We start from the raw sequence: 23,596 nt of genomic DNA, 5'->3' as shown, positions 1-23,596 counted from the left end.
ACAATAGCCAAAATGTGGAAACAACCAAATGTCCACTGACAGGTGACTGGATACACAGTATGTGGTGTGGACGAACGATGGAATATTTTTCAGTTTGTAAAAGGAGTGAAATTCTGATACATGTTACAACATGGGTGAACCTGGAAGATACTGTGCTACGTGAAAAAAAGCGCGTCACAAAAGAATGAATATTGTATGATTCCACTTAGATAAGGTGTATAGAATAGGCAGACTCCTAGAGATATAAAGTATGATAGAGGTTACTGGGGTGAAGTAGAGGGAGGAGTTACTGTTTAATGGGTACAGATATGTTTGGGATGATGAGAAAGGTGAAGATGTGTATAGTGGTGATGGTTGTACAACATGGTGCGTGTGCTTAATGTCATTGAATTATACATTTAAAAATGGCTAAAAAGATAGGGGCACCTGGGTGGCTCAGTAGGTTAAAGCCTCTGCCTTTGGCTCAGGTCACGGTCGCAGGGTCCTGGGATCAAGCCCCGCATCGGACTCTCTGCTCAGCAGGGAGCCTGCTTCCTCCTCTCTCTCTGCCTGCCTCTCTGCCTACTTGTGATCTCTGTCTGTCAAATAAATAAATAAATAAATAAAATTTTAAAAACGATTTTATTTATTTGTTAGAGAGAGAGAGAGAGAGGGAGAACATAAGCAGGCAGAAGCAGAGAGAGAAGCAGGCTCCCTCCTGAGCAAGGAGCCGGATGTGAGACTTGATCCCAGGACCCTGGGATCATGACCTGAGCCGAAGGCAGCAGCTTAACCAACTGAGCCACCCAGGCATCCCAATAAATAAAATCTTTAAAAAAATGGATAAAAAGATAAATTTTATGTTACATATATTTTACCGCTAAACAAACAAACAGTGAGTTTGCTTGACATCTAGGGAAAATTTGTGAGATTATCTTGGGCTGGAAAAAACCTGCAGGTTGATGGGGGCAAATAGGGTGTTTGTCAGTCTGGTTTTCATAATTCAGCAAGTGGCTACCATCGTTGGTGTTAATGGATTATTTCATTTTAATTATGTCCAGAATTATTAGTTCTAGAATAATATGTAATATGGTTAAATATTGTTTTTTACTTTTACTTTATAACTTCTAGATTCTATAGATAAGAATCTAAAATAAACGAAGGGTTTTTCCTTCTCTTGCGGAAAGTAAACAATAGGGACCCTGACTAAGGTGACGACAGAACCCCAGAAGGACCAGTTCCTCCTCTGTAATATATTACTTTCGTTAACTGTTCTACAAACATTATTCCAACACTGGCAGGTTGACTCCCAAGATAGGCAGCCTTACTTTTTTTAATTTTTAACTTTTTGGCAGCCTTACTTATTAGCAGACTTTTTTTCCCTAAAGTGGTTTTTTCTGTTTATTACAAAGATACGGTATGGCAAAATGGTTTAAAACTCACACTGTGTAATCTGTCTTTGCTTTGTGAAGAGCTGTGTGACCTTTTGTAAAATTAATCTTTAAATTCATCTTCTTGAAATTCATCTCTAAAATGTAAGTAATAATCACTCTCTGTTGAGATTAAATGAGATGATGTATGAAAAGTGGGTAGCATAGTACCTGGTACGTATTAAATGCTCAATAAACATTAACCATTGCTTCTGCTATTACTGCTCTTTTTTTTTTTTTTTTTTTATTAAAGATTTTATTTATTTATTTGACAGAGAGAAATCACAAGTAGGCAGAGAGGCAGGCAGAGAGAGAGAGAGGAGGAAGCAGGCTCCCTGCTGAGCAGAGAGCCCGATGCGGGACTCGATCCCAGGACCCCGAGATCATGACCTGAGCCGAAGGCAGCGGCTTAACCACTGAGCCACCCAGGCGCCCTGCTATTACTGCTCTTACACATAAACAAGCTCAGGGTCCAGACCTGGAGATGGGAAGGGGCTGTCCACAAGAAGGCATTGTTTAACTGTACAAAACTCTTATACAAAAACGTACTTCCTTTCTCTCCCACGCCTATGGTGGCATCATTCTTCAGCTGTCTTTTTACTTTTTTGCATTTAGACTTCTCTTCCAAATTGCAGACCAAGCACCCATTTTAATCTTACCACATTTAAAAAATTTATTGGCACATTATAACCAGAGTTCACTATGCAATACTTCTTTATTCCCTCACTTTTTGAAAAGTCTTTTGAGTGCCAGTCTATTTATTTTTCCCTCTGCACTCAACCCCTTCTGGGTTGTAGATGCTGAGAGCTGAATTAATGATATCCTGTAGTTCTGTCACACATTGTCATCATCAGTACATGCAAGGTCCCTCTCTGTATTTTGTTTGTTTTTGCTTTTTGATTTTTGCCCTTCATCCCTAAACTTCATCCTGTATCCTTCCCCCAGAGGCACCCATTCTAATGTGTTTCTACATGTCTTTCAATATACATGTACTTTTGTAAGTAAGTAATACTGTTTTGTGTGCTGGGTTTCTAATTTATAAGAAGGTATTGTGCTATTAGTGTCAACATTACATTTTAAAACTCTTACCTTACATATGATTATTCAGAACTTCTCTCTTTTTTAAAGATTTTATTTATTGGGCGCCTGGGTGGCTCAGTGGGTTAAGCCGCTGCCTTTGGCTTAGGTCATGATCTCAGGGTCCTGGGATCGAGTCCCGCATTGGGCTCTCTGCTCAGCAGGGAGCCTGCTTCCTCCTCTCTCTCTCTCTCTGCCTGCCTCTATGCCTACTTGTGATCTCTCTCTCTCTCTCTCTGTCAAATAAATAAATAAATAAAATCTTAAAAAAATAAAATAAAATAAAAGATTTTATTTATTTACTTGACAGAAACACAGTGAGAGAGGGAACACAAGCAGATGGAGTATGAGAGGGAGAAGCAGGCTTCCCACTGAGCAGGGAGCCTGATGGTGGGGCTCAATTCCAGGACTCTGGGATCATGACCTGAGCTGAAGATAGACACCCAGTGACTGAGCCACCCAGGTGCCCCAGATCTTCTGACTCTTAACCAAATTCTAGTTATCTGTTCCCCAAAGGATAGATAAGCTGAATTACCATCAGTTCCATCCTACCACAAAGCATGCTGCAATTCACATTCTCACATCACCTTTTTTTTCTTACATTACCCTTTATAGTTAGGATCGTCATATTAGTCCACAATGAGATGCTTTTTAAATTGAAGGGAACTATTTTAATAATACTGGGACAACAGGTATATATCAAGACTCCCAGACAAACCAGAATATATGATCTACTCTATGGAAGATTTTCCTAGGACACAGTTGAAAATCAGCATATATATACTGGGATAGCCCTTCTCCTGCTTATTTCCAGCTGACATCTGTTGCAGTTGGATGGTGCGTGTGCTGGACTGACTGTTGCATATTTTAAATACCACCCTTGCTAGAAACTTCATGATGGGGCTCTCTGGGTCATGAGTTACAGACATACTTAATTTCAGTTAGGTTTGGGTTCCAAACCAATCTTGTCCTATTAATGGACTTTTTATCTGCCTTATATTTCGGGCTTTCCACATTGGTACTGTGTATTTGTTAATCTTTTCTCCGTCAGACTACCCAATTTGGGGCAGTAGCAGGTACCCGTTTGTTGACAGCTACTCTTGTGGTATCTACTTTGTAGATCATAAAGGACTTTTTTTCAGATTTTATGTTATTAGACCCTACCAATTAGCTTTTGAAGTAGGGAGGGCAGGATTTGTAATCCTTGTGTTACAGAAAGGAAAACAGAGTATCAGAGAGGTACACTGACTTATTTTAGTCCACATCTCGTAAATTATGGAGTTGAATTTGTGACCAGGTCTTCTGACTTTAATTTGTTTCTGCAAAATCTAAAAGGGACAGGGAAAAGAATAAATTTCTGTTTCTGGTTAAAGCAGCGACTGTCCCATTTAGCTTTATGTCTTCCTCAGAACATAACATAGTACCTGACACATAGTAAATGATCAGGTTTGAGTTGGTAGTACTGCTGCTCAGCACTTTGGTGACTCCTGTTTATTTCATCAATGCTTCATATTATAGGTAAGTTCTGTTTTAGAAATGTTCCTGCGGAACAGAGAGACTTCATGTGGGTCTCAGAGTTTTCCTGTGAAGTGGTGTGGTTCATTTACAACTAATGGAGCAGTTCCTTACTAACATGCTTATATAACGTGATTTTTGGGTGAGAGTAAGCACTTGCATGTTTATAGAAAATTTCAGTAAGATTTCTTCCACTCTCCTTCTTTAGGCACTGTTCTGTAGCTTTCAGTAACCAGTAGCAAAGTCCCCGCTCTTTCTAACTACTGGATTGTGTTTAGCTACTTAACACATCTTCCCTGTACCCCAAGTCCCCAGAGTCATTTGTAGCATTTGGTGAAGATGTTAGATTGGAAAGATTTTCTCTCAATTGTTTGTGCTAGTATTGTGAAAGGCTGGTTGTCCTCAGCCACCGTGCTCAAAGCTGTCAGTTTAAAAATAATTTCAAAGCCTTCATTAATCAGGCTTCACCTACCTTTCTTTCTTATCACTACCCACCATCCCCTTCCAGTACCTCCTACCCACTATGATACAAATAAAGTGTTCTAAGAGAAACCATTTAGTAACTTAAATTTTCATAGCCTACTTTTCAAGGAAGTTGAAATAGGCGTCTTTAGAAGGAGCTCTTGCTATCCTGTATCTTGAACCCTTTTCATTCTCTAGCTGAGATAGTTGGTCCATAAGGTATGCTGTCTAGATGAGATATTTCCTGCTGCTTCTCTCCCTTTGGCCATGTGTTTTCTTAAATCACAGATTGATTTGCTAGTACTTAAGTTAATACTGTGAGCTTCACACCAGTGGGGAGAATTTTTTAGAAAGCCCACATATGTCTCCTTTATTTGTTTTCTACTGAAACCAATAGTAAGCTTGTGATCATGGCTAGTCCTTCTAATTGTGCCACCAGATTTTTGTTTTTTAATTGCTTTCATACTATTTCCTTTCTCTTGGCACTATGACTATGAATTCTACAGTATCTGACAGAAAGAAAACCCCAGGGAGTTCCCCCCCTTTTTAATGCATGGATTAAAAACTCTTTATAACAATTTCTTTTTGTATAGTGAAATTCTTTCCACAACTTAGTGGTTTATCCATGGAAATGACACTTTACTAGTCTTCTTTCTTTTTAAAATTTTATTTTATTTTATTATGGTAAGAACACTTAAATGAGACCTACTCTCTTAATACATTTTTAAGTGTACAGTAACACTTGTTATCTATAAGCACCAAGTTGTACATCATCTCTCAAGAACTTATCTTGCATCTTGCATAACTGAATTTTTTATACCCATTTAAATTAGTCATTTAGGGAAGCAAAGAATAGAAGGGTGTTTGCCAGGGATTAGGGCAAGGGGGAGAATGGACAGTTGTTAATCAGTGGGTAGTCCGTTTCCTACAGTGAATAAAACTTGGCAAACTACCCAAATTCATGGTTGTTTGCACTGGAGGTAGAAAAGGAAACAGTGAATTTGGTGACTTAGTCCTATTGAGAAGCTTCAGTTATCTTTTTGGTTCCCAGGATTCCTGCCAACACCTACACTAAAATAGAAAAATAAATGACACTCCTAAGACCATTTCTTCCAAAATACCTCCATACACAAACTGTCCTGAACACTGGGAGAAGGGAAGTATGAAGGGGAAGCTTTGGTTAAGAATCTCTCCTCCACTGAATTAAGGATAGTTCATTTGCTAAATAGTTAAAAGCATGACTTCTCATGAACACAGCTCACATTGTTACATTAATAGCAGGAAAGTAAAAAACTGGGTCCTCTAAATGTCGCCAGCAGAAGCAAAATCAAATGTCAACAGAAGTGCGTAAGAATCACCATTATTTCACTGAGTTTAGTATAGATCTTTTTATACTCAGCAAACTAGTATGACTAGTACAAACAAAATAACTACATTTATATTTTTAGTCTTGCCTGGTTTAAGTGGGCAACTCTGGGTACTCTTGACCTCTGTTGATGATACTCTTCACTGACCTTGCCCGTGTCAGTTGACCCATTATATCACAGTTGACTCATCAGTCTCCCCTCCCAACTAGAACTTTCCTCTTCCTCTCTTCTCCTTTATTCCCTTTCTTCTTCATCACTGTCTCCTTTACAACTCCTCCATGATTTTCTCAGGGCTGGGCTTCAACATCGTCGGTGGCACAGATCAGCAGTATGTCTCCAACGACAGTGGCATCTACGTCAGCCGCATCAAAGAGAATGGGGCTGCGGCCCTGGATGGGCGGCTCCAGGAGGGTGATAAGATCCTCTCGGTGAGAACTGGCTTCGGCCTCTTTCACTGTTCTTTGCTCCCTAGACCCCAGTTCTTACCCTTGGCCCCTTCCTTGGGAAGATTTCTGCCTGCCTCTTTGGATCTGGAAATACCTGATTATAGAATGTGGTGGGAGGAGGGACCTTGATCAATCACCTTTTCCAACATGAACAGAGAGCAAAGAGGATAGAATTCCTCATTTGATAGACAAGGCATATTCAGTCCAGAATGAAGCTACTTAGCCAAGTTCAAAAGACAGGAAACAGGTAGGGATGAGGGACTAATGTGGGGAAAAAGGACTTAAAACCCACAATTGTCCTTCAGTTATACTTTATTACCTCCCTTTTGTTAATTGAAAGACTAATGTGTGTCTTCCTTTACTACAAAGAGACACAAAAGGAAGGTAGGAATTGAGTGTCTTTTTTTTCTTTTTTTAAAAGATTTTATTTATTTATTTGACAGATCACAAGTAGGCAGAAGGCAGGCAGAGAGAGAGGAAGGGAAGCAGGCTCTCTAATGCAGGGCTTGATCCCAGGACCCTGGGATCATGACCTGATCCGAAGGCAGAGGTTTTAACCCCATGAGCCAGCCAGGTGCCCCGAGTGTCCTTTTTAGACTCAGAGCCCTTCTCAGCTGTCATCAAGATGAAAAATTGGAATGTATTCTCATTTGGGGTTTTTGTCTAATGAAGTCCCATTTCATTTTGCTGTTTGTAATAAGACACTATATGGTGAGCTTTAATTTGATTTTTTTCCAGAAGTTCTTCAAGGAAAGGGATTGGATCCTTTTTAACCTTTTGTATCCTTGCACAAGGTTCATTATGTATTTAACAGATGAACAGGTTGAGAAATTTCAGGCAAGCCTAGAAAGGTTGGCTGATTCAGAATATAAATACAATGTCATGGATGGTAATATCCTACTTCTGTCCTTCTCACCAACTATTTTGCCTCTTTTCAGGCCATTAAGCTTCTCCTAGATCCTGTTTTTTAATTTGAGAGATTCAGAGAGTAATAAATACCTTTTATCTCAAAACAATACTGAGAAGTTGATAATGTAGATTATTTCCTATAGACCCCTGGAGAAAGACATCCAAAAAACATGAAATCAGCTTGAGTGGTACATTACGGAAAATTTAGAGTACGTTGTTGAAGGTATAGCATGTACGTAGAAACCGCAAGTTTATTTATTCATTTATTTACTTATTTGGAGGGGCAGCAAAGTAATGTTTATTGAGTGATAACAAAGGATAGTACAAAGCTCTCAAGGAGAGAGGGGACCCGAAGGGGTTGCCTGAAACTATGCAGTTTAAAGTGACATACCACATTCTGTCCAGAACACTGGGGCCTGGGTTACATTTGAAAAGTGTAGGGGTTAAGAGGACACCCATATTTTTCAAAAAGGTTTGGTAAAATGTAGATTGTTGAAAAATGAGACTTGGTTAGTTTTCGAGCACTGTATACTAGCAATATGCTGAGAACCTTACATTTATTTAAAAATTACAATAACCCTATGAGGTGAATACATTTATTATCTGTTTTGCAGCTGAGGAAGTTGAGTCTTGGTGAGGTCAAGCATCTTGCCCAAGGTCACACAACTAGTAGGTGGCAGAGGACTAAAACTGGGCTGCCTGAATTTGGAGCCTCTACTCTTAATCAGTATGATGTACTGCCTCCTAAGAGGTAAATGAGGAGCTAGGACTAGGTATCCTAAACAGAAAGTTTCATGGTGAATGCATAGCTTTTCTGTGTGGTTTTATATAAAAACTGACAGCAGTCTTTCTGTAAGGGATAGAATTAGGAAAAAAGGTTCATAGAGCTCAGTGTGAGAGAATTTATTGGACATAAATGAAGATGAGCAGCCTTTCTTATGTGGACCGTTGCCTCATGGAGAAAAGAAATTACTGGAAGGCCGCTCAATTTTTTTTTTTAAAGGGTATGGTAGGAGATAGATGTCCATGCCGAGAAAAGTAAATGTCAACAAACAAAACAAAACAAAAAACTCAGCTCCCTTCACTTTAAAATTTGTAGCAGGGAGGATTTTACTTTATGTTTCAAGCTTATGTTTTGGCCAGTTAAGACATGGGAAAGAAGAGGGAAGAAATGCCTGGTGAAGAAAAGGCAAAAGTATAAGACAGATAGGGAGAGGAATAAGACTGAGAAAGAGAAGATGGAGCATATATAAGAGGAAGAGGCCAGCATATGCTCTTCATTTTTTTCTAGGGCTATCTTATTTCATTCCAGTTTCCTTTCCAAGAGTTTGCTCCAAAATTCTTTCTAGACCCCGTTCCTAAGAAATACTGCCTCTGTTGCCTCACTCACCGTCTTCTCCGCTTTCTCTCCTTAAGCAAATTTGCTGGGCATTAACCGTTAAATGTTTATGTCTCCTTTGTAGCTCAGTCTCTCCCTCTGATGTTCTTAAGCGCTCTGTTACTGGCTTTGGAGTCTCTGTAAAATGATGATGCTGAACTTTTTATTGGTCTATATTCTCATTGATTCTTGATGGGTTTTTCTACTCTCTTCGCATAGGTTATTTTTCCATGTTGCAAAATGTGCCCCAACTCTTTTTCTTTTAACTTTTGTTAGATAATCAGACTAAGAATGTCACTTCCTTAGCACATCCATTTTGGATAATTAATAAAAGTTTCATTAAGTGATCCAGATTTCCTGAGTTATTATTGACAATTTAATCTTTCCATTTCTCTTGAAATAATGCCCATAATTTTGTCTTAATTTCAGGTAAAATTAAATAGTAGCATGACTTATGCAGTTTCCTCTTATCTGAAGTTAAATTTTCTGTGATCTCTGTGGAATGTTTAAACTTAAAAAAAGGGGGGGGGAGAAGAAAAAGTTTTTTAACTAATGCAAAATTTTTAAGGCCCTATTCCATCTGACAACCTTGAAACAAAAACAGATATTATGAATAGAATGAAACTGAAGTTGAGATGAGGGCTGGAGTTGGAGATTCCTCACCCGAAGTTTATTTTGTGTGTGTGTTGGTGAGGCCAATTTAATATTTGTATAGGTTACCAGGGAACCTGGAGAAATTTTATTTTTGTGGGATAAAAATGTAAACTATCTAGGTTTGTCATTTCCCTTGTGTGTCTGCCTAAATGAAGGCAGGTAGATAGTCAGGAACAGTCCATCCTCAGTGAAATGTACATTTTTATGATGCTCAGGGTGATGTGAACTGACCCCTACACTGAATAGGTGAATATTCCCTTTTGACCAAACCCCTTATATAACAAAATGGCACCATCAGGCCACTAGTCAGCTGCATTTCATGTTCTTGTCAATTGAATTCTTAACTTGGTGAATGAAACTGCTGAGTAGTTCTCAACATTCACAACTACTCTACTTGACAGCCTGCAGACAGACCACCATGCCAGGTGCTATGGAATGATTTGAAAATGAAAGATTTGTCTTCGCCTGTAGCTTAGAAATTAGTGGGAAAGATCCACCAGAAAACCTTCATCTCAGGCAGCAGCCAAGACATTGAGATATGCAAAATCCTTTAGACAAAGGATGCCTCTAGGCACCCCCCCACCACCCCCCACCCCCCCGCTTGTAGGCTTGTAGCTGGCACAGAGTAGGCATGCAGTAAGGTAGCTGCTCTGTGAATGCATCATAGCATAATGGACTTTTTTGGGTTGGTCTGATTAATTAGAACTAGATAATCTGTTTTTTTCTTCCTTCTTCAATTCTGACAAAGGCCCCCGCCACCACTGTGATTCATTTCAGGATCTTGGTAAAAAAAGTTAAAATATCCAGAGTATAATCTGGGTCAGTGCTTATTAAATTGAGTCCATTCCTTCCATACATCATCTACATTTATATTAATGCTATTCTTTAGGTAGAGCTCTTGAGGCAATTCAAAATTATTAATCATCAAAGGTAATTAATTTGGGGGTATCTGGGTGGCCCTCTCAGTTAAGCATCCGACACTTGATTTCGGCTTAGGTCATGGTCTCAGAATTGTGAGATCGAGCCCTGTGTCGGGCTCTGCACTGGCCATGTAGCCTGCTTGAGGGTTTCCCCTTGCCCTCTACCTATTTCTGTCTCTCTCTGCCTCTCTAAAGTAAATAAATAAAGGAATACATAAAAGTCACACAGGTGAAAAGTTAAACTTAAAAAAAAAAGATGGAGGGAACGGATTTTAACTCTGTTTACTCATTTCCTAAGGCAGAAAATAGGAGACTTATTTTTCAAGATTGCTCACAACCATAGTTAAAGCCAAAAAAAATTCTGTGTTTCCCCATCTGTTAAGCAGAACACCAGCATTTCAATTCTCTGAACATTCAGTCAGTAGAATTTTCTAGCATGCTGCAACATCTGCCATATCTCAGGTTCAGTGAAACTATTGATGAGTTAAGGAAACTGAAGTAGCAAGTTAGTAGCGTTCTAAGATTTCTCCGTTGAGTAGCTTTTGGGACTAAAAGTGAGGTCCAGGGACCATCTGGCCATTACTTGGGAGCTTATTAGAAATGCAGAATTTCAGGAGCCCTCTCAGACCTACTGGAATCAAAACCTGCATTATAGTAAGATCCCTGGGTGTGAATAAATTGTGAGAGGCACTGCTCTAGACAAGTGTTATCACATGTTTTAAATTATGACCTATAACAGGTAATACACATACATGCAAACACACATGTAACTGAAGCAAAGGTTAAGAAAATAGTATTTATCACTTCTATATATGATACACTGTGTGTTGTGATTTCTTCTTGCTTTCACTGTTTTAAAATTAAATACTTATCTTGACCCACTGGATTTAACTTCACTGTGTTCTGTGGTGGGTCCAGAGACTCATATTTGTAAAATCACTACTTTGGTAAACAAAATCACTGATGAAGTCTGTGTATGCACAGAATTTGTATTAAATAGGGTAAGCAGGCTGGGTGTAGAGACTAGTTAAAGATTGATTCAGGCAGGTTAGGTGAGAATTAACTCATTTGGAATCACTTGGAGGGCATGTGAAAGCATGGATTGCTTTTAGCTTTTAAGTTCCCTGGTGAATGCTAATGTGGCTGGTTCTGGGGTCACACTTTGAGAACCCCTGGTCTATATTAGTATGGAAGGTGACAAAGAGAGCAAATTCCACATATATTTAGGAATAAAATTTATGGACCTTGGTGTATAGTCAATATGAGGTAGAATCTGAAAATGCATAGAGGAGGCAGATATTGGAAAGCCAGTCTGGCTTTGAATTAGAGATAACCTGGACAAGAGACAGAATCATAATTTGTTTTATGGGGCTGTTTTTAAACTTGGGCAAAGGATAAGAAATGGTTCTTTAAAAAAGAAATTGCCCTTGAATGTCTCAAAGGCCTCTTGTCTGGAGTCTTTTTTTTTTTTTTTTTTTTTTAAGTAATTAGAGTAATAAATAGTCCTTTTATATTAGAATACCTTTAGGCCTAACAAAAGGGTTGAAAGACATGATTGCTATAATTGGTTTATGCCCTGTGTGGTACCTTTTTTGGCCTGATACCACTAATGTCCTTCCCCGTGAGCGGAAGGAAGCTCAGGTGAGGACCAAGGTTACACACTGAGTCACTGGCAGGCAAAGCTGCTGTCAGAGTCCAGGCCTTTCAGCTTTGTATAATATTGACAATATGTTGTCAGGCTTTTTTAGGCTGCAGTTGGCAAGCAAACTTCAGGAAATCATGTGACATTTATTATATTCGTGTTCTTCAAAGTACTCTTCAGATATTACAGGTGTTATAATGATGAGTTTTGTGATACAGCCTTTCGAAGTTATTTACAGTAGAATGTTAAGTGATATAAAAATAGGGTAGAGTTCACTTTGAGCTTTAAGATCATTACATAATACAGAGATTCAAAGGAATAAATCAGTCACATCTAGCAGAGTTTTCTAGAAAGGTCATCGACTTGGCCCTTAACTAAATTTTATCTTCCCAAATTTTAATGCTGCTTCAATATATGCACATGAATAAAAATATTAATGTAGAAACACCTTATATTCTACAAAACTCTAAAATTTGGAAGTGTATAACTTTTTAGAAAAAATGAAACTACAAAACCAGTAAAAATTTAATTTACACTATTAATGAGATGGATAGTAGTAAGTTGCTGAAATAAAATCCTTGCTTACAATGTGAATTTCTTTGGGTTAGAGTTTTAAAGTGAAGCGTTTACAGCCAGGCCATTTGAATTCTGGCTTTGCTGCTTCCATTCTATATGCCCATGGACAAGTTTCATAGTCTTCCAAGTTTTATCATCTATTAAATGGGAGTTCATAAGTCATAGGATTTGTTGCAAGGACTAAATAAGTTAGTACTTAGTAAGATGAAGAGACAGCTCCAGACATGATAATAAATATTCAGTGTTTTTGGCAGTTATTTTGGGCTGTGATTGCAAAGATGATCTTGAATTTGGTACTCTTGCCATTGAATGTCATTTAGTGACTTGAGTTCTCCCACTTGCATTCTTATCACTATGAAACTTGGCTGTGATGCTGAACTCTGAAATCTTTGGGATATATTGACATAACTGCATCATTAACCTAATTTGTCTCTAAAAGAAAATAGCCATTTCCTTAAAATGAGAAGTACAGTTATCACATGGGCTAGATTAGTTACATGAGCCTTCCCACTACAGTCCGCAGTCTCACACTGATTCTCTACCTCAGGAATTAACTAGAAAGTTGAGATGTTGAGAATTCACTGTGGTGGTTCTAGGACTCCTGAAGTTCTTTTCCTGTGGCATGTTCACCAGAACAAACAAAAGGCATAATCAGAAGGTGGCTTGGTGGCATGAAATCGAAGTCTATCAACTAGAAAACTATATTTGCTTCTACACTGTAGGTAGCAGGACTGATCCTATTTAAGATTAATCTCGGAAGATACGTGGAATTTTTTTTTTTTTAAGATTTTATTTATTTATTTATTTGACAGAGAGAGATCACAAGTAGGCAGAGAGGCAGGCAGAGAGAGAGAGGAGGAAGCAGGCTCCCTGCTGAGTAGAGAGCCCGATGCGGGACTCGATCCCGGGACCCCGAGATCATGACCTGAGCCGAAGGCAGCGGCTTAACCCACTGAGCCACCCAGGTGCCCCTACGTGGAATTTTTTAAAAAGGAAGTGTATTCAGATGGTCGAAATAGCTGGAGCACAGGCATGAAAGTAAGGATATATGTTTTACATCCTAGGGACAGTGAATTTTGTGATTTAGAGCACAGGATTTATGAAAGGGAATAATGTGAAATTAAATTGAGAGAGTGGGTTGGCCCCACTTCCTGGAGGACTTTGTACACCAGAATGAGAAATCAGGCATGCGGTCTCTTCTCTCCTGCTCCCAGTTTTGTAGAAACAGAATGGTCCTTTAGGAGGCTTGATCTGGAGACAGTGTTTGAATAGGATAGAATGGGGGGCCGTGCTAGAGGGAAGTGAGTCAGTGAGAGGGTGATCGCAATAGTTCACCTGGAAGTGTCCACCACCTAAATAGGCACTTGAAGGAAAATAGGGTGTGAGGAATAGTATTATGTTAGCCTATAGGATTTGGCAAGGTATTGTATGTGAAGATCGACAGGGAGTGGAGCTTAAAAATACCAGAATTCTAGTCTGAAGGAATGGTAGTGGCAACAAGAGCGAAGGTGGGATAGTCTGGTTTTGTGGGAAGTGGAAAGGAGGCTTTGGATTTGTTGAATTGGGGTGTAGCAAAATATTCCTGTCCAGGCATCCAGCAGGAAACTGGCAAGGCCAGAAGTAGAAATAAGGATACGGATTTGGGAGTTGTCTTGCAGAGTACAGTTGAAATTGTGAAAGATCACCATGGGAGAGAAGATGAGGGGACAGAGGACTACAGACATTGAGGAATGCTTACTTCCCTTAAGAAGGAAGGAGAAGAAGAGGAATTGGGAAAGGAATCCTTCAAGAACTAAGGGAGCTTCAGAAGCTGAGACTAGAGAGAACTACAAAAGGGAGGAAGTCTGACGACTGGGAAAGGGCTGTAGGATTTGAGGATTAGAAGTCCCTCCTGACCTGCAGGACAGAATATTCTTTCCTGCCTCCTCATACACTATGCCTGTATCAGGGGTTAGAGTGCATGGCTGCGGAGGAAGTGGAGGCAGTGCTTTCCAACAGCTCTTTAAACAAGTTTTGCAGTGAAAGGTGGAGGACAGAAGATGGGAAGAGGGTGATGGTTCCAAGAGATGTTTATATTGTGTTCTTTACAGATGAGGATGATTTTAGTTGAGAAGGAGCAGAGGGGGCATCAAGAGGAGCAAGTGATCACTTAAGTTCTCTAAGAAGGCTGGAAGAAATGTGACCAATAGCACCCGTAGGTGGTTTAGCCTTGGTAGAGGGAAATGCATCTAAATCAGAAACCAGGGCAAAGAAGTGGTGAGAGGCCATCAGGAAACTTTGAAACAGCAGGAAAGAACACGGAGAGTGTGTGGGAAGTTACCTGTATTCTCAAAGAAGATAAGGCAAAGGAATCTGGAGAGAGGAGATAGGATCAGCGTTGGAGTTTGATGATAGGAAAGGTCTGGAACAGCTGCTTCTGGGCATTCATTGGGGAGTTCGCCAGGTGAGTAGAGTGGTCATAAGGATACAGCAGGTGTCAGCCAGCATGGATCTGTGCTGGGAAGTAGGAGTGTGTATTTTCCCCAGGAACATTAAACTCAGTGATGACGAGGAAACTAAATGCCTTGTGTTTTGCGGGACTGGAAAGATGGCAGAAGATCATGGGGACAAGGGATTCTAATAGTTTACGAAGTGCTTTGTTGAAATAACAGCAAGAACTCCTAGATGGGTTAGGATGCAAGTAAAATCTAAAAAAGGTTATTAAAGGTCTTGGTGAGGATAATGAGCGGATTCAGTAGAGGAATAGGAAGTGTGAAGGGAGTAGAAATTGTGGTCCGTTTTCTAAGAGTAAGGTAGACAGTTTATAACACCAAAGTGCTATTAGATTAATTCACCTAGCAGGAGATTGTATGGAGGAGTGATGTGAACCTCTTGGAGAAGGAAGACAGTAACAAGGTAGATGAGAGGCTTGAATAAATCAGTAGCTTGAGCTTCAGCTAAAAATAGTTCGTGAGTCCAAGTGGAAGAATAATAGTGCAGAAGGAAGAGTAAATTGCAAGGGCACTGTAACTCTACTTCAGATAGTTAAAAATACTAGCCCTGGCTCCTACACTTACTATGACTTTGGGTGAATTCTCTACCTTGCTAAGCCCCAGTTTCTTCATCTGTGAAAACAAGATAAAAATGGTGTCTACCTCATAGGATTATCGTGAGAACAACGTTAGACAACACATGTAAAGCATACAGCACAGAACCTACCAAATAAATACATGAGGTGTTCCTGCTGCTGTTGCTGTTAATGACACTGATGTGTGCAAAAGATGTGTAGATCTTGCATAAAGTGGGCTAGGCTGTGGCACTGAGTATACCATAGGGTAGATAATACTTGCAGACAGTGTCACTCCTAACACTAAGAAGTATTAATCCCACTGGTCATCTCTCACCTCTAGATGCTACACTGAAGCATTTTTTGGAAGTTTGTATCATCAAAGAAATACTGTAAAATTAGTAAATTGATGGAGGATGGGAGTATCCATGGAACCAAGGGAAATTGTTCACAATTGAACAAGACCAATAGAATGGGCTGGTAGGTTTGCACCACATCAAAATAAATTGTTTCGTAGAGTTTTTCTAGAGTTGAAGCTATAGTACCAGGGATTAGCAATGTGAAGGATAGAATGGTAACCCAGAAGATCATGTTAGCTGTAGGGAAGCAGGCTGATGCTTAGGGAAGACACACAGGTACATAGCAGAAACCCAACTGTCAAAGTGAGACAGGCAACAGGAGCCAAGGTGAAGGAGAGACTTTTTTTTTTTTTTTTTTAAATAAAAAACCTTGGTGCTCTTCATATGGCCCACGGAACCTCAGTTCTAGGAAAATGTAGCTTTGAACGTGAAAAAGTGACTTAGTTCTACTTTACTTGACCCATTCTCCTAGTCCTTGAAATTTGCTGTGTAGTTTTTAAATGTTTAATCACATGAATATCAATCTTTGACTTGTCATTCTACCTCTTTTACTATTTCTCTTGCTGTTTTTGACAGGTAAATGGCCAAGACCTAAGGAACTTGCTGCACCAGGATGCTGTAGACCTTTTCCGTAATGCAGGTTATGCCGTGTCCCTACGAGTACAACACAGGGTAGGTATTACCTGCAGCCAGAAGCTGGCACCAAGCTTTTGTCTCGTTCTTGGGAATACGACATATTGCACAATCTTTTTTTTAAAGATTTATTTACTTATTAGAGAGAGAGAGAGAGAGCACAGGCAGACAGAATGGCAGGCAGAGGCAGAGGAAGAAGCAGGCTCCCTGCCGAGCAAGGAGCCCGATGTGGGACTCGATCCCAGGACGCTGGGATCATGACCTGAGCCGAAGGCAGCTGCTTAACCAACTGAGCCACCCAGGCATCCGATATTGCACAATCTTTAGTAGTGCATTTGGCTTTTATTTTTTCTTTCTTACTCTTTGGAAGAGCTTCTCTAGCACAGGCAGGGGTCTTCAGGGACTTCTTATCACAAAAGGAAATTCATTCTGCTTGCAGCCTAGGTCCTAGCTTCCAGGAGATGTATCTTAACTGGAAAGCTTGACAACCAAATTCAAATCAATGGGGAGAAAATTTAGCAAGAATCAATTTTATTTTTTAGTAGGGAAGGAAAGCTGTGTCTGCCCTTGAACATACTTATTAATGAAACTTGAAGTGTAGAGGGGGTGGTGTTCCTGATACCCACTGTGCGCTTTTCCCAATCACGACACAACCCTTTTCTTATCAACTTGTTGACCCTCTTGACCAAAGCTGTAATCCTCAAAGGGGGTCTCCAGGAAAAAGGAAATGGATTTCAGAATTTAGTCAAAGGTCGCCTGGGTGGCTTGGTGGGTTACGCGTCTGCCTTTAGCTCAGGTCATGATTGTGGGGTCTTAGGATTGAGCCCACTATTGGCCTCGCTGGTCAGCAGGGAGTCTGCTTTTCCCTCTGCCTCTCCCACCCACACATGCGCTCTCTCTCTCTCTCTCTCTCTCTCTGTCTCTCACTGTATCTCTCTCAAATAAATAAATTTTTAAAGAAAAGAATTTAATCAAAGCAGCAACTCTCCCTGCATTCACTTCTTAGTTTCTAGTGTTTTATTATAATTTGGATGATGGGTTGAGAAGCCTGGTAAACCTAATTCCTCCCTTTGGAGGAATTCTACCCCAAGGACTTTGAGGTGCATTTACAACCCAGGTTCAGTGTGCCCTCTTTTTTTTTTTTTTTTTAATAAAGATTTTTTATTTATTCTTTTGACAGAGACATAGTGAGAGAGAGAACACAAAGAGGGGGAGTGGGAAAGAGAGAAGCAGGCTTCCTGTCGAGCAGAGAGCCCAGTGTGGGGCTTGATCCTAGGACCCTGGGATCATGACCCAAGCCAAAGGCAGACACTTAACAAATGAGCCACCAGATGCCTCCAGTGTGCCCTCTTAAATGGTGCTGTCATTGTCTCACTCAGCTCTTGAGTGAGGCTTCAGAGGCTGAAGGAAGAGCTTGACAGGAGGTGGTACAAAGCAGAAGGAGCGCAGCATGAAAGATAGCAGAGTTGCAAGCAGAATCTGTGTGATGGATTAGAAAACAGGTCAGTAGGTGAGAATATTGGTAATTGGCTGCTTCTGCCTTGGCTCTTTATGTTTCTAAAGTATGGAGGATTTCATGCAATAGTAAAGGCAAATAATGAATGTAGGTATACACTTCAGGTATGGTTCGAGTTCTTTTAAAGGCATGTGGGAAACGATTTCCAAAGTTCACGTTTTGGGAAACATCTATAAATAACTCCTAGTAAAACAGTAACCCCTAATAAAACACTGGTCAGAGAATTGGCCTAGCCCTAAAAACCATTATCTTATTATTGGGCAGGCCCTCTCAGGACATCTGAACAGGAAATGAGTGAAAGATGTAGAGGTGGGCTAGAGGGTAGAAAAGGTAGTTCATGCAGTGCTGCCTTTCAGATGGAAGGGTCAGACTTTTCACGGGTTGTAACGAGGAGGTTAAATCAAACTGAGACAAAATGGCATCATAACTGTTGCAAGTTAGCTGTTAAAAGTTAGTATGAAGAGGGGCACCTGGGTGGCTCAGTCAGTTAAGCATCCGACTTTTGGTTTTGGCTCAGGTCATGATCTCAGGGTCGTTGGATCGAGCCCCATGCTGGGCATGGACCCTGCTTAGGATTGTCTCCCTCTGCCCCTTCCCCCACCCCTATCCCACACTCCTTTCGTCCCCCAGCCCCTGTTCACTTGCTTGCTTAAAAAAAACAGTTAATATGAAGAAGTGCCACCCAGCCTCAAATGGGAATGCTTATTAGACAGTGGAAAATTATCACCACTAGGATATGATTTTTTTTTTTTACTTGTTTACCTCTGAGTATTTTATCTCTGTTCCATATAAGGGTTTCCTTTTTATCTGTGTCTAGTGTTACAAAATAGAGATGAAGGCCATGACACTGTATCAGGAGGGAATTGGTGCCTTTTGGAAACTGGAAAGTGGTTCCAAAAATGGCCCTTACTGCTTTCTGACAACTGGCAGTCTTTCTGAGTAAACATTTCTAGGAAGGTGGGCACCCTCTGCTCCTGCCCAGTAATTTTGAGGTTCCCTACAGGATCAGTAGGTTTCATCTCCTATCTTCGGTTTCCTAGCATGATACATGTAGAGCTTGGTGGAGGCAGCAGAGAAACAGAATGGTTATCCACTCAACCCCGGGCCCCTTTAGGTCAGTAGCACAGCCAGCTTAAATGCCTCCCCATCAGACTTCTCTCCACAGAGTTGATGGCTCTGATGTATCAATTTAGAATAAACAAAGAGGACTCCTTCTGCCAGATAGTGCTCGGAGGTCACAGCTTTGGGTGGTCTAGACCCGGGTCATGTGTCAGCATGGACACGGGAGTTGGGGTGCACACACACTGCTCACCAGTGTTAACATTCTTCTCTCCCTTCCAGTTACAGGTGCAGAATGGGCCTGTAGGACATCGAAGTGAAGGGGAGCCGAGTGGGATCCCTATAGCTCTGGTGCTGGTGCCAGTGTTTGCCCTCACCATGGTAGCAGTCTGGGCCTTCATGAGATACCGGAAGCAACTATGAAAAGTTTGCTCTCTTCCAGTGCTCCCGTTAGAAGACCCGTTTTCTTTCCCTCTCACCCTCAACCCCTGCCATTCTCCCATATCCTTCCCTCTCTCTGCGTAGTCAACATGTCATTGAAAGAGACTGCTACCCAAGCAGGACCTCACTGTCCAGATCTCCACATCCTCATATCTAATGGGAGAGTGAAGGTATTGTTTGAAAGAAGGCCGAAGAAAAAGACCTGCTTAGAACAGATGGGAAATTACGTATTATGCTAGGATCACCAATAGAAGTTCAGCTACAACCCAAAGAGGGAAAGGTCCAGTCTTCACATCAGCACGGGTAATACCTTTTTCTTAACTGGCGTGCCTCAAAGGCCAGCTGTGCGACGCAGGAGAAGAGAGGATTTTTCTTATTGATCTTCCTTGGGAAGTTTTTGTGGCCTTTATTTAATTTCTATCTACATACTTGGGTGCCTATATCAAACACAGGATAATGAGAGCATTTTTACTTTTATAAAACACGTGCATGTGTGCGCTTGCATGCGCATGCACACACACGCACGCACACACGTCCATGCATGATAGTATAATAGCGATGCCTTATGGAGAATTAAAGAAGTGGAAAGCTGCTATTTGGTTTCAAGCTTCTGATATAAGGGAGGTTCTTAATGGGAGAATTTGATTTATAGCAGGAGTGAGAGAGTGAGCCTTGAAAGAGGATGCCCAATCTGGGTCATTAAAAAAAAAAGAAAAAAAGGAAAACCGAAGCAACTAATTAAAAATCTTAGAGCAATATTTCTTCTCATAATAGCTGTGCTGAAGTGGAGGTAAAGCGCCATAATCTAGCTTTGTGCAAGTCAGTTTGTTCCTCACACTTTGAGATGTAAAGATAAACCTTACTTGTTCTCTGGGCTGCCCCAGTGACTTTTCTGGAACCTCCCAGTCCTGTTAAAGGATCAGCTGGAATGACTGTGGTCAGGGCTTTGGTGATGGGGCCAGAACAATCCAGTGAAAAAACTCTAGAAGACAGAAGGGTAATGCCTCCAGGGTGGCACCGGAACCTTCTCGGGCCACCTAACATATTCTTTGGTTACTAGTGATAGGCAAATTGTGAGAGAAGGGACTGCTCTCTGGCAGGACAGGCATGAAATGAGCTCTGCTTCTGATTCTGTTGAGAGGGCTTGGATTGTGGGTTATTTTGAAAGGCTCTAAACACTGGCTGTGGCTTCTAATAAACCATTTTGCAGGGAAGGGGAAGAAAAGGTTTTTGGGTTTTTGTTTTGTTTTGTTCTGTTTTAGTGGATAGGGAAGTTTGGTGGCTGTTTCCTGGGGAAACCTTGAGAGCAGGATATGGGTGAAAGCATGCTCAGGAATACCAAAGTCATTAATAATGAGGTGGGAACCATTCTCTTCATGTGATATCAAATGTTGATTTTGAAACACTAAGGAGAGCTGAACCAAGGCTAATTCTCTGGCTTTAAAAAAAAAATCATTTCCATCCTCTAAATACATTGTCTAGACTACAGGTCTTATATAATCTTGAGAGCATGAGTATGAAGACTGACCCTGAGAAAACCAGTCATGTCCAGTTTTTAGCATGCATAATTCGGTAAGCATTTTACAGGTGTTGATTGGACACCAGTTTTGTTAAGATGCTTTTACAAAGAATGTCAGATTTATATTGCAGATAGCAAAAGGGAACAGTTACTGAGAAGACACTTGAGAAAGTTCCATGGAGGAAGGGGACAAATGACTCTTGAGGAGCTCACAGTCTAGTTAAGAGAATTCATAAATAAATGAGAAGTTAAAAGTACATCATCAGGTTACGTGACAGTTGAAAGTAATAAGAAATGGGAAAAGAAATTCAGAGCACAGCGTAGCAACAGAGATGTGCAGGCAGCCATCACTTTTTTTTTTTCCCCAGGGACTCCAAAAAAGAAAGCTGTCACATAATGGCATCAGGCCAGAGTGGGAAGGAAAAGGCTTTTAAAAATAACCCACCTAAGGCCTTACTTTGGGCCAATTGTTGGTATAGGGTGAAACTTGCTTTAAACAATCCTGGTAGGACTTAGGTCTTTAGGCCTGGAGTGTTCAGTACCTTTGAGCCTCACTTAGACGGCTGCACTTGTAGGTCCGCACAGACACACTGACAGTATTCTGGTTCTCACCTCAACCAGCCCCACTGTGTGGGCACAAGCCCCGCCACCCTCCCTGCATCTGGAGGCTTGTGCAGCAGCTTCCTCAGTGGGCTGGCTTCCCTCCCAGGATTCAGCTCACAGTTTGGGTATCAGCTCCTGAGAGGACCTTGAGACATTCAGAATGAAGCAATTGGCAAGCAGGAGGGAAATCCGTCTTGTTTTTTTCTTTGTTGGTAGATGTGAAAAAGGACACTTACCCCCAGGTTGGTAGAAGATTTGCTTTGTTTAATAATAGGGATTCTTACGCACTTTAATAATTTAGGTTTTCTCTGGAATTAAAGAGCACTTAAAGATCCATGATGAAAATTTCAGGCAAGTATACTATTCAGTTTTTATTTCTGATTCTCTAGAAAACTAAATTGCCCTAGATGAGGTATTGGAGTCTTTTGTAAGTCACTAAAAAAAAAATTCATGATCTTTGTAGATCGAATCTAATATTTCTTTCACTTTATAGATTGTATCTAATATTCCTGCTACCTAAATTACTGTGTTTAAAGTTTCGAAAATTGAATGAAAGTATTTTAAGACCGTATACTTAAAACACTTCTCTGTATTTATCATCTGATATTACACATAATTTTAATAAGACATTGTTTGCTTCAGTTGTCTCTCTTTTCCTGCCAAGTTTTAATCTGTGCTATTGATTTCACTTATTCATACTGTCTAGCCATGTGTAATGGAAAAGGAAACTAATACTTGTTACTGCATTTTGTGCCAGGTGGTGTACTAAGTCCGGGTGGGTACACTGTTCATGACTCACAACTCTGAGATCTAAGTATTGTTAAAAAGACACTAAGGGAAAGAGAATAAATTACGTTTCTTATGATTACGTAGGTGGTAATGATAGACTCAGGATATAACTTAAGACTTCAGGTGCTACTGTCAATGATATTTCTCACTGGCCATGGCTCTCAAAGTGTGGTCTCTGAATAAAAGCATCAGCATCATTGGGGAACTTGTTAGAAAAGTAAATTCTAGGGCTTCACCCCAGACCTACTCAGTCAAACTGCATACAGCACTAGTAACAATCCGTCCAGGTGACTGATGCACAGTAAGGTTTGAGAATCACTGCTCTCTGCCAATAGTTGTCCCCTTTTTCTCAGGTTAGAATCATCTGCAGAGCTTATAAAATTCTGGTTCTCAAGCTGCACCTAGACCAATTAAATAAAATCACTTTCTGGAAAGTGGGACTTAGGCAGCAGTAAAATAAAGTTCATTAGGTGGATTCCACTGTGCAGTGTCAGTAAACAGTGCTCTGTGGCATTTAAATTATTAAATAAAAACTTACATAAATGATCAGATCACACACAGGCATTTGCTCCAGTATAAAATGAGAATTTCACTTGGGTCTTTTTAGAGCCCAGCTCTCCATGCCCTTCTGCCGAAGTATAGATGTGTAAGAAAAAATGGAGCGTTCTAGGGCCTATTTGTTTAGGACTGACCATCAAAATGTGTTAGTGTTTCAGTATGTGCATCTATTAAATAAATTAGAACCCAATCAAAGAACATTGGAGCTAAAAGGGAGCAAGAAAGATTCTAGGATGAATCTGTCTTAGAGATGAGAAAAATCAAAGCTCAAAGAGGTAGACAGACTTAACTCAGTTCAAAGACTTAGTCTGTTGCAGAAGTGCCCTTTCTGTATCATATTTATGTCTGGAATGTATGCATTACATGAAGATAGATGAAACTATCCTTTTTATCTCAATCCACTTTTGTCATCTCTCTTTGGGCCTGAATAGAGACTGGGGACTGTAAGCCATAATGCAGAACTGGTAGATACCATGGAATCTGCGAAAGCCCTAATATAAAATTCAATCACATGAGTTCTTCTGTGACTTGTTCCAGTAGTTCTAAACTAGAGAAGTGTGGGTTTTTTTGATGTTGGACATTGTTTTTATTGTGTAAATAGCAATTTAAACTATATTTTAAAAAATGGAACAAAAAACATTAGGCTGTCAAGTATGGGCAAGGGGTGGGGAGTGTCATTTGTGTAATTTCATGTGGAGCCAATAAAGATTTTATCCTA

At 40.4% G+C, this 23,596-nt stretch overlaps 1 protein-coding gene across 1 annotated transcript in view; it reads left to right on the top strand.

The window, feature by feature from the left end:
- Positions 1 to 23,596, top strand: part of SYNJ2BP (synaptojanin 2 binding protein) — a 40,816-nt gene extending 17,220 nt beyond the window's left edge. The window contains exons 2-4 of the mRNA XM_059182457.1: positions 6,122 to 6,258; positions 16,337 to 16,432; positions 19,251 to 23,596. Of these exons, the coding sequence (XP_059038440.1) occupies positions 6,122 to 6,258; positions 16,337 to 16,432; positions 19,251 to 19,391 (374 nt within the window). The 3' untranslated portion in view covers positions 19,392 to 23,596. The remainder of the gene's footprint in view (positions 1 to 6,121; positions 6,259 to 16,336; positions 16,433 to 19,250) is intronic.

Source organism: Mustela lutreola, chromosome 7 (assembly GCF_030435805.1).
Source record: "Mustela lutreola isolate mMusLut2 chromosome 7, mMusLut2.pri, whole genome shotgun sequence".
In the NCBI taxonomy this organism is placed as follows: domain Eukaryota; kingdom Metazoa; phylum Chordata; class Mammalia; order Carnivora; family Mustelidae; genus Mustela; species Mustela lutreola.
This window is presented reverse-complemented; position numbering and strand designations above follow the sequence as displayed.